Source organism: Montipora foliosa, chromosome 9 (assembly GCF_036669935.1).
Source record: "Montipora foliosa isolate CH-2021 chromosome 9, ASM3666993v2, whole genome shotgun sequence".
In the NCBI taxonomy this organism is placed as follows: Eukaryota; Metazoa; Cnidaria; class Anthozoa; order Scleractinia; family Acroporidae; genus Montipora; species Montipora foliosa.
Genome location: NC_090877.1, coordinates 43,909,705 through 43,921,377, shown reverse-complemented (window position 1 = coordinate 43,921,377; position 11,673 = coordinate 43,909,705). Strand labels below are relative to the sequence as shown.

The 11,673-nt window shown below is 38.6% G+C and overlaps 1 protein-coding gene across 7 annotated transcripts in view; it reads left to right on the top strand.

The window, feature by feature from the left end:
- The first annotated feature begins 438 nt into the window (after window positions 1-438).
- LOC137969386 (uncharacterized) overlaps window positions 439-11,673 on the top strand; it is a 32,228-nt gene continuing 20,993 nt past the window's right edge. For 4 of the 7 annotated variants that reach the window (XM_068815596.1, XM_068815595.1, XM_068815594.1 and 1 more), the window contains exons 1-6: window positions 460-762; window positions 5,541-5,592; window positions 6,206-6,277; window positions 6,779-6,901; window positions 7,106-7,203; window positions 7,303-7,371. In XM_068815596.1, the coding sequence (XP_068671697.1) occupies window positions 601-762; window positions 5,541-5,592; window positions 6,206-6,277; window positions 6,779-6,901; window positions 7,106-7,203; window positions 7,303-7,371 (576 nt within the window). In that variant the 5' untranslated portion in view covers window positions 460-600. Of the gene's footprint in view, window positions 763-3,484; window positions 3,595-5,540; window positions 5,593-6,205; window positions 6,278-6,778; window positions 6,902-7,105; window positions 7,204-7,302; window positions 7,372-11,673 lie in introns of those variants that run through there. The other 3 variants (XM_068815598.1, XM_068815599.1, XM_068815600.1) reach the window with 3 other exon arrangements.

Genomic DNA, 11,673 nt, shown 5'->3' with positions numbered 1-11,673 from the left:
GGGCGGCGAGTTGTAAGTCAAATTCTTTTGATGGATGTCCCAACGGCGTCCCGTATGTCAAAGTACACGATAACATAAGAGTACAAGATAAGTGTTTTAGGCGTCACCTTTAGGTCCAAAGAACGTTCGAGGTTCTTGGAAAAGTTCAAACTTTTTCCGGGGAAAATGGCTTGTTTGAACAAATGTTCACATTTTCCTCTCTTGTTGCCATGGAAGCCGTCACAGAAGCAATAAATGGAACATATCTGCTTCTAGAGTTTGAAAGGTGTTGCACCGTAAACGAAGCCATGTAATTCACACCTAGAAAGGAGAAATGTTCGATGTTATCGTTGTTTTTGTATTTGTATGTTTTTTTCTCGTGATTATTCAAATAGCCACCGAACGTGACCAGTTATGATAACATGCATATGTCAGAAGCGCCTAACCGAGTCAATGAACAGTGACAATTTGTCAGCAATTTGCATTGTAATCAGTGCTTCCTTGAGGCATATAATATGTTAAAGAGATCCTTGGCAATCGGAAAATCAACACCATCATATGAATCGAGCGATGAAATTGCTTCATTTTACTTAACCAAAGCTTGCAGGTGATGTATTGCTAATGTCTGCCAGAAGGGGACAATTCGCCGGGATTCTCGCGTCTGCCCTCTTGGTTTTAATCCTTTGTGTTTTTTTGGCAAAATCGGTCCAAAATCAAAGAAAGACGAGATCAGAAGGATGTGTTCGGATATGCATGGATCCATTCCAACGCTTAAAACGAAAAGTAAGTAAAGATCCTGTATTTTCCGCTATCATTCACGAGTTACTCTTTTTCGCGGAATGGTTGTAAGACAGGCAGAGCAGACAAGCGGAATCTAATGGCCAATAGATAGATCATGGTTTTGATTTGGTTCAATAATTTAATTCAACTGCGAAGTTAGAAGCGACGTAAAATGATTCACGGCTTTGACGCTTATCGAAAAAAGTGCCTTATATCATAAGCGAAGTTGTCACAAGGCAATTCAAAAAATGCATTTACTTGAATTCCGCAGAGCCAGAATTTTGCATTATTGCATATCAAACGCAACAATTACAGCAGTTTTCTCTAAAGTCGACAAGAATGAACGTGTTTAAGACAATTGCCGCAAAATACTACGTGTACCGGTTACCCGCATCGAAGATAGCACCCGTGACTTAGAGAAAAGTGCGCTAACAATTGATGCAATATTACGTGATGTCATTCAGTTTGTCATGAAGGCTATTCCGAAAAGGGCATCCCGGAACATCACTGTCGAAGGAATCAAATTAACTTTAACTTGTAATGAAGTTCGTGAAAATGCCTACCTTTGCTTAATTCAAAACTGTGAAAAAGTGCTGTTATTGAGAATTTAATGGAACATACTAATCATGTATCAGTTATTGTATTGGTGCGTCGATATATCATGACGACGGAGGGCGATACATTAGTTAAGTGATTTCTGTCGACGAAAATTTTTGACAGTACTTGGGGACTTTAAGAAGCAATACAATCTTAACAGCTCCGAGGCTTTCATTCCGTTTTTTTAATTACTTATCCGTAAAGGAAACCAGTGGAGACTCGATGCCGCTGGGAGGTGGTCTAAGCTTCGGAATAATTGCTTTCCAAAGACAGATCATAATAACATTCTTCAACTGATTGTTCATGAAAAGGAATTTTTTGGCCACTAGTTACAGTAGTTACATTGACAATGAATCATTCTTTTAAGAACTAAATTAGAGGCTAACACAAGGTTACTAGCCATATTTCAAAGGATTGAAAATTACTGCCAAGAAAGATAACTCTTTACATCGTGAATAAAACAAAATATCTTACGTACATCAAATGTCGTGCCTCGACAGCATCCTTTTGCTTTAAACAAATCGACAATATTAACTATTTTTACGAAGTAATTTAATTCTTGTTTTTCGCAAATTAAATAGAAATCGATGTCCAGCCGTCAGAAAAACATGTAACTCTACAGCTTTGAATATTCTCGATAGAATCCTCAGAAAACAAAGCTTAAAAGCAAGGTGATTAATGCTGTCCTGAAAACAAAGCTGGGCTAAGGTATTTTAGGTATTCAACGACATCGGTTATCAAATCAACGACATCGGTTTTCAAAGTGCAAGACAAACTCAAGATTGTCGATGTTTGGAAGTGCAGATAAATTTATGTGATGTAAAGAGCCGATCCTTACGATTCACAAAAAAAAATGTTACTTCGCATCATCCGTGTCGTTCGACTCAGTTTTAGTTCAGTTGCGAAATTTGTGGTGGATCCTTAATTACACTGGGCTATCGTCGGCTCAGTTCTCGAGAATGTTTCAGACGACATCATTTTAAAGTTAAAGCGATATTCCACTGTTTGTTTAGCGTTTCTGTGGTTAAAAAAGCTTGGAAGAACTTCAATATTTCAACTACCCTTGTGATTTGACTTCAACGTTCTAAAAATATTCATAACAATTCACCGCAAGCCACGTATCATGGCGGCTCTATTTGCACGCATCACATGCGCATGTGATTCAAATATAGAAAAAGCCAGTCGGATAATATTCCATTAATCTTAAACTAAGACGAAAACATCATGGTTTTAATCAAATGATTGTGCAAAATATGTTCAAAACATTCATTATTATTATCAGAAGGCTATGCCGTTGCTGATATAAAAAGCGCTCTGATTGGCTGAGAGCGATGTTATTATTCTACGGTATTGCCCATGGGCCGATTACGAATTATTCAAGCAATAGTTACTATGAATGAAACACAAAATCAAAAGCAATTCTTACGCCAAGAGAGCACTTTATTGATTCCAAAGAACGTAGACGAAACTTAGCCTTACCAAACTGCAATCATTTTTCTCGAAGATAAATATACTTTTTGACACGTCAGTGGGGTTTCAAACGATGAGTGAACTGATAAGCGCTCGCATTATCGAATGTGAAGTGATCGTTTCCGAATCAGTCGAGTATAAAGCTATATAACAAACAAGATATTGACCTCGAACGTTTGGTGTTTCCGAAATATCTCAAGCCTCGGCCTTACTGTGTTGACCTCCCTATCACTTGGTCAATACTGCAAGGCCTCAGTTTCAGATTTCCCCGTTAAGACCTCATTCCAGGTTAATTAAGAAGTCATAAATGTATTCTGTAAATATTATTACAGTAAGTCCTACAGTAGTACATAGAAAACGATGCAAGTTAATCACGTAGAATATAAAAGGTACATAGCTTGCACTTAAAATCATAGAAGGGTTGTTTCTGGAGCTGCGGAAGCGGAAACAATTGAAGTCCCCGCTAAATTGACGTCAAATTTAAATTCCTTCAAAAACCACAGTGCTCCAAAACACGACAAGCTGGTCTTTTAAACATGACTTCAAAGATCACAAAAGCAAAACGGTTGTTTAGTTTGATGACTTAAGACATCTCCGTTTTCAAGATATTAGCGAGTTTAAGAAACAACAACGGCTACGGCTGCGACAACGCCACAAAACAATATCATTGGTTAAAAGAGGAAAAATAATCGCCCTGTGTGCATTTTATGGCTGCACCTGCATAACAACGTCACGTGAAATCACCAAAGTTGAAGTTTTAATGGCAACGTGAGCGTACAAATGTGAATCTTTCATTTTATATTTTAACTCTGAAACCGCTCGTATAAATTCAATTTCAGGATAGTTCGCCCACATTGTGCGAAGTGATCGAGATGCAATAACCGCGAAAGACTTCCGATGGTGCAAAGTTACATTTTGTTTGAAGTGACGGTTTCGTCGGCGTCGCCCTAGTACATCTTAAAGTTCACATTGAGGGAATTCAATTGTGGCACCCGAGAGAAGCTAGGAAGGTTGCGGGGCCTTCTAAAAGAATCGCAAGATCCAGCATTTGGCTATAAGCTCGATTTCCGCCACTTTCTCGATTCCGGCCATTGTTCCTCCCCTTCCACTCCTTTCCCGAAACAGCAGCTGCTAATCGAGCCTTAGGGCGAGTTTTATTTATCCCCAATTCTGGAATAAGAATGGTTGGTACGGAATGCTAGCAGTAATTTGGATTGTCTGCATTAAAAAAACACCTGTCGAAATGGCGGTCCTGGCACGAGTAGACATTGCGTAACAAATATGGCGTCGGCAATCATTTGTTAAATTGCCTTTTTTCTTGTACGAAACATCGCTGAAAAAAATCTCGTACTTTTCGTACAAGGAAATTAGAAGCAATGTTTCATTGTGTCAAAAAGTGTAACCTGATTTTTTTCTCCGGTAGAGACGTATTTGAATCCGTAGCACTCATCTCGCCGGCCGCCATCTTATATTTTCATTCGCAACATTCTGTTCATTCTGCCCCTGGGAGGAGAATGGAAAGAATGGTGTTCTGTCCATTCCGGAATGAACTTATTAGAGACTATACTCGTAGTCTAATCGAGCCTGGCATTTGGCGTGAGAAGATTTTCTTTCTTGCCGTTTCGCAGACTCCGCGGTGACTCCTTTGTAGGCGAAGCGTGAAACCAGAGTTAATAAAATCGTCAATCGTTCACTCATTCGTTCGAATGACACTGTGGAGAGCAGATTGTTCAGGAAACAGACAGGGAATAAAACACAGACCGATTTTAGAAGTACGCACTACGACCAGACTATAAACCATGGAGAGGAAAACAGGATGACAATGAGAATTACATTGATTTGTTTGAAGAAACATACGTGATACCTCTTGCTGTGACATCAAATTGAGAACACAGAAGCGCATTTTTGTTGAAGTAAGACGAAAATAAGACAACACAAAATAAGACAAAATATATGAGGAAAACAGATGTTTACATGGGGTTCGGCGGTTGATTGAAGAGCTATGAAACCCACCAAGTATTAGAACTACGACAACTACGGTTATGAAACAACTTTCAAATCGCAAAATCGTCATCTTTCTCAAAACAGACTCATCCTCCAGAACGTTCCAGAGCGCCGATCTCGTCATCAAATCTATTTCGTCCACGGGCAACTTAAGACAAAAATTCTAGAAACTGAGGGGCTGTGTCAGAGCAGCGCACTTCATTTTGTGTCGTTTTACCATTTACTCGCCCCCTCTCACTAAACAACTTAATGGACTCATAAACTACTTTTAAACAGCACACACCAAAGCTTCGTGACAAAAAAAAAAATGTCTGTCAAGCATACATGATTAAAGTTACGAACTAAAGAGATCAACTTTGAAAAATTGTTAAGCTGAATATTTTTCAAAAACCCTTAATTACAATCCATTTAATATTCTTCAATTTTGCCAATCCTTGCCTCCTTTTGCATTTGCTCTTTTACTCAAACCTTCCTTTGAATGTTCTAAGTAATAATTTTTATGTTTCGCTTGATTTGGTTGCCAGTTTCCAGTCGCTGAACTTGGCTAAATTTCGTGCCATAGCCCCTTAAATGTGCGACAACTGTAATTCAAATCCTGGCATTTTTTTGGTGATAGATTACCGGAAATCTACATTTTGAATTCGGCAAAAACGTAATTTGGCAGAGAAATGCTAACTTCATTGTTCTCTTTCCTTTTTTTCGCATCGCAGGTAACAAGATTCTCCTCGTGTTATCATAAATGCTTGTACAAGACTAATGGAGGTGATTTTAAAAGACCGTAGCAATATCCATTTCTTTCAATGGCGTTTTCAGACCTTTGTACCGCTTACACATTGATTTATCTGAGTCCCAATCTCGAATAACACCAGTTGCAGCTGTGCATTGAATTGAGTGTGAAAAGCAATTCAGCGATCACTGCGATAAGTGATTGATTTAAAACTGGTTTGCGCACACCACGTTTTCAACCAATGAAAACCAACTGCGAGATGTACTCACGTCAAATATTTTCCCGCTGTTTGAGCAGCATACAAGAAATTGCTGCAGATTACTATCCTTCCCCCCCCCCTCCCCCCCGTAACACTTTTTTGTTAGAAAATTACTACGTTACTTGCATTTAGACACTGATCATAATCGAAAAACACTCAATGTTAGTCCCTCCTTCTCTATTTATTTTTTTGTCATTGATGCAGGACCTAAAATTGAGCACTATTTTAAGCCGTTTCTTGATTATAATTTTTTTTGTGTGCTCTAATTAATTCAATGATCGTGGGAAACGCCTTTGCGAGGCCGGTTCAACTATCTGTCAAGAATACGAAAATACAACTCGCTGTAGATTGCTTTTCTTCACTAGTCCATTTCTCTCTGTCCTTTCCAGCAATAGCTCAGCAAGGTTTGTTCAGGAAAATTATTAATCACCGAAGGCGGAAGGCACTTCCTCCCAATTACAGTAAGTTGATCAAATTTGGATGGTATCACCATGCACAATACGAGATGAGTAGGAATAGGAATGAAGATAAAAGTGAAACGGTAGCTTAAGTGTTAATACCGAGCCCCTCGTAGGCTAAGAAATCTGGCGGTTTTCAGTGTCGGATTTGAGTTTCAATCTTTACTTCATGGATACGAAAGTTCAGTAATATAAGACTGATTCAGCCGACTATAAATATCGCATGCGAGAAGACATAATGTTTTGTTCAGATGTCCCACAGAGCTGGCACTTCCGGTTTTCTCCTTTTTCAACCAAAGACAAAACTATCGGTTTTCTTATGACGTCAAATCCGCTATGTTGGTGTCCAAACTACGTTATCGTCCGAATCATTCGCGAGTTGAACTCTCTTCTTACAACTTTTTCTTATGCGAAACGTTTGTTGTGTTTTTGTTCAACTAGATAAATTAATGACGAAAAATTATTTATTTTACGACACTCATTTGAAGAATTACTCAATTATAGGTTGCCCAGACTCGTCACCGAGTCAAACTGATAACTGGAGGCCTGAGAAAATAAACGTCACCTTTGGTCGGTATGACGATACCTGTTCCTGGTACGTGAATGTGTCATGGACTCCCATGAAAGGTTAGTAGCTGTCTTCAACAATTTTCAGCCTGTTAAATCAAGCCTCTTGGCAGGTAAAGTGTTTAAGATGTGACAAATCTCCGCATTCTCTCGCAATGTTGTCGCTTCAATAATGTGGAAAGTTTTGCGCGATAAATTGTCTAGTAAACTGAACACCGCCGAAATGACAATGAACGAGTTTTCTCTGATCTGATCTGCTTTCAGACACGAATGGAAAATGGAATGCTACGCTGGTCTCTTTTATTGTACCGTCCTCTGAACCTTCCTTTATGAACCCAGTTAACTGTTCCGTGCTTCCGAAGGTAAGGTGTACAAGTCATGCCGCGACCTTCAAACATTGCTTTTTAATAGTTCATCTTACTGTTTTTCCCTTGCTCATTTGGTTTTGTTTATCATTATAGAACCAGACGTTTCTCCAAATAAACCTCTCTTCCTCTCATTGCATCTTTTCAGGATCTATTTTCGTGCGCGTAAGTGGAAAGCTCTTTTCTCAAGTCAATGTTGTGGTAGCCTGTTCCAGGCCCTCAAGTTGTTGGGACGAGCGAAAACATGGTCTGGATCGAGGACAGAGTACTCCCCAGCCTAATCCTTTCTCGCGACGCTTTTTCGAATCCCTCAATCCGGGTCATCTTTTTGCTCGTCCCCACAAACTAAGAGCCTGGAACAGGCTAATGTTTTGGCGGAGGTAACGGTCCTGGGAAAGTTCTTTGGCTAAACCACTACACTCCCATCTCATTTTGAGTCAATCGTATTTGTCACGCAATCTCTTTATTGCGTGACAAAAAGGCGTGCGGCTCAAATCATAGAAGGTCAACACTCTTTTTTTTAAAGAAACGTTCAGACCAAGAGTAACCAAAAATCTAAGAATATACCAAGAAAATACCTAGGCTGAGAGTCAGTTACGAAAGTCTTTGGCTCATTTGCTCAGTTTGGTTTTTGTGGTACTGCCTTTATAAGGGCACTACACACTATGTCATCGGAGCTGTCTGTCTGAGTGAGTGAGTGAATGTAATATTTGTAGGCCTGCAGCGCGTGCATGATTTACGAACCTAATGTACGGTTTTCTTGACTAGGCCACTTCGGAAAATACCATAATACTCTTTGTTTGTCCCCCCAAATTGTTCCAGTTTCTCAGGGGACTTACAATGGTCCCAAGAGGAAACAAAACAATGCTTATGCAAAATTTGGGGAGACAAATAAAAAGTATTATGGTATTTTCCGAAGTGGCCTATTACAACAACTGCTGTTTGTTTGCGGCCCACTTGTCGCCTTTTTCCTTTCTTAATTTTCTTAATGAAAAGAGAATGAAAACTCTTTGAGTACGTTATTTTCAAACTAAATTCTTTTATATCTTAAATCAAAATCACTCTTTTCACGTCTACGGAGATCGTCACGCAAGCTCACATTCCACAGATTCTGCAGGTCAAATAAACAAGAAAAAAATTCACAAGTCGATCATAATATTTTCTTTCTCAAAGACCAGGTCAACTTCTCTGCCTGCATTGAAAAAAAATCATCAGTAATTTCCTCGCAACGGAAAGAAAAACAGTGGGAAACTATTTTTATCTTTATCGTCGCAATCGATCAGCAAAAATTGTAGATTTCATAAGCTTGTTTATGTTGAAATTCCCACATAGATAGAAAAGATGAGCTCTTCTGAATTATACGAAACATTAAAAAATCGCAACTTAGTTTTCACATATGTTGAAATCTTTTAGCCATCGAGTGTAAGTGTGCGTTCGGCAACGAAAATTTCCCTTTCGTAAACGGTCGTTGCCATTTCTCAGGACGGTCGTTTCCATTTGAAACGATCGATGCCATTTATAACGGTCGACTACACACTTCACTTCAAAGAAAATTAAAAGAAACAAACGTCCGAAAATTTCAAGACTCGAACTCGGGTTCTTAGCCCTCACCCTAACCCGAACCCTAACTCATATGACCAGCGAGACACAACCCAAAGAAAGCGCAACCTTTTGAGTTCTTAGACCTAATGAGTGTAATTCAGAGCTAAAACATGACATCGACCGTTTCAAATGGCAACGACCGTACTGAGAAATGGCAACGACCGTTTACGAAAGGGAAATAAGCTTCGGCAACACTACTTTAAAGTGCACCTAACCCCAAAATATTTTTTTCGCTAAAATGAATCTTTGCACCTGTTCGAAACGCACTGCGGTCATTTTTTCATTTTTCTAACAAATCCTGTCATTTTATAGGCTTCGAAATTTGCGAAAATCCAAGCATCTTTTGTTCACGACCGAGTCAGAAGGGGAGTGGGTCTATTCCTGATTTGACGTCGCAAACTGATTTACATTGCATTAACTCTTTGTAAAAATGCATGCAAAGTAGATTGTGACGTTAAATCAGGAATAGACCCACTCCCCTTCTGACTCGGTCGTGAACAAAAGATGCTTGGATTTTCGCAACTTTCGAAGCCTATAAAATGACAGGATTTGTTAGAAAAATGAAAAAATGACAGCAGTGCGTTTCGAACAGGTGCAAAGATTCATTTTAGCGAAAAAAATATTTTGGGGTTAGGTGCACTTTAATTTTGTTGATTTGTAAATATGTAGATTATATCGGCTAGTCAGTGTCTGTTGATTTCACTAATAGCCTCTTTCTTCACTTTTAATTTATTCACGCAATTTTTCGCTCCATTTTTCTTTTTAAAAAAGTTACACCTGTATGTAAAATAAAGAAGCGAAAGCCGCCTGTGTGTTAGGTGAGAGGGAAAACAAAGCTGAAAAGCCTTTTTAAATCCTCGTGTCATTTAACAGCCGCACCGGAAAATAACTAGGTGAAACACGAAAATAAACAGGTTTGTGTTGGAAGCATGCTTGAATTTCAACAAATGAGCCCCAAAATCGGCAAGAATTTGTGACGCTGATAAATAATAAAGCAGTTTCTATTTCCAAAACGATGTAATTACCTGGTGATAAATAACCACGTCTAGGAGAGTAAATTATTGACCTTGCAGAAAGCATAGTCAACCTCAAGAGTTTTACGATTGCGATCTTTGTGTCGAATTCGCAAACTTCTTGTCGACTTTTATCACACTTGAAAGCAAAAAAATAATAAGCAACAAAACAACGATCTCCTGTCTTGCCGTCGTTTAAGCCTGGTATTTACTAGCGACGAAAGCACACGCGCAAGCACAAGCATAAGTAACTTATGCTTGTGAAAACGACCGTCGACAATAAAAAACAACCGCCATTTTGTTCAAATGCTCAGACGAGGAGAATATGGAACGAGTGCTTTAGTTGGTCAGACGTAGCAAATTTCCTTATGCTTATGGTGCGTTTCATTTTCACACGACGCAAGCGAACGCAAGCAGAAGCCCAAGCACAAGGACAAAAAAGATATCGTTATGCTTGTGCTTGTTGTCGTCAACCCCGTTTTTACGGTGAAATAAGCGCTCTTATGCTTTGCACTTGTGCTTGCGTCGCTAGTTAAAACCGTCTTTTGCCACGACACGGAAGGTATCTTGATCACTGGCGGCCGCCGAAATCGATGTCACTTTCTCTTTTTGCGATTTACTTGTGCAGCCAAAAAACAATTGAAAAATTGAACGTAGCAAAAATCTCCCTAAATATTTTTCGCTGATGGTAATTTTTTTATTTTCGCGGCACTAAATTTGTGTTGTTTTCATGTCGCATATTTTGTTGCTGATGGCAATTTGTTTTAATTCTCGATCGACACTTCCTAAAAACTTCTTTGTACTCTTCCTTAAAACTGTGTATCAATATTTATTTACTTTTGCATCAATAGTTGCTTTGCATAAAGCAGGATAACAAAATCTATCCCATGCTTAGTTCGCGTTTTTGAGCGTTAAAATAGAATTTTCGGTCATATGTTTCTGGCAGCAAGTCGTATATGTTGACGTCTCCCATCCAGATACTAAACCCACCGGACAGGGCTTAAATTCAGTGAACTTTTGCCGTGGAAACTGTCAGACGCTCAGAATACACGCTTAAATTTAATTTACTGTGAAAAAGAAGTTGAACTTCATGTCAGACCCAAAGCCAATGTTTCTCGATTCCGATTTATTTCCTTCAATTTTTCTGGGTTTATTATTTTACATATTACTTCCTGGAAAACAAAACGCAGCTCAGTTGACAATTGTAGAATAAAGCACTGTGTCAAGTTACTGCACTATCACACGTACGCAATGCGTACCTATTTTTATAACCAGTACAAACTAGTGTGCCTAACAGATACTAATGCTGCAGAACATTCTGTTTCTACTGATTCATGTACACTTTCTTTTATAAGAACCTTCTTTTTCCGGCCTAAGCTGAATTATTATTCTCATTTTTCTGCCAAGTTTAGGCTGAAAATATTCTTGTTTTATTCTTAAATGACATTTCCGTTTTAGAATGTATTAGAGTATCAATTACAAGTGTTCGATGTCTAGATCTGTATCGCGTTACATTGTGAACTTTCTCTCCATCGCTTTTCGTTGCAGTCAGCGAGGAAAAAATGTCACGTCAGACGACACTTTTTGCTTTAAAAATGCATTTCTCACAGGCACGAAAGTACCCAATTTTGTTTCAAATACGTTTAGAGAAAGAAATAATTTTATACGGTTAAGTTGAAAACGTGTAATGTCAATTAATTGTACTGCATTTACATATTTTCAACACAAAATTATATCGTTATTTCAGCCTCGGGCTTAGTCTTAAAATATTCTTAAAAATTCGCAACTTGAAATCAGTCTCGAAATTCTTATAAAATACATTATTCGTATTAAATTTAAAAAATGAGTGTTC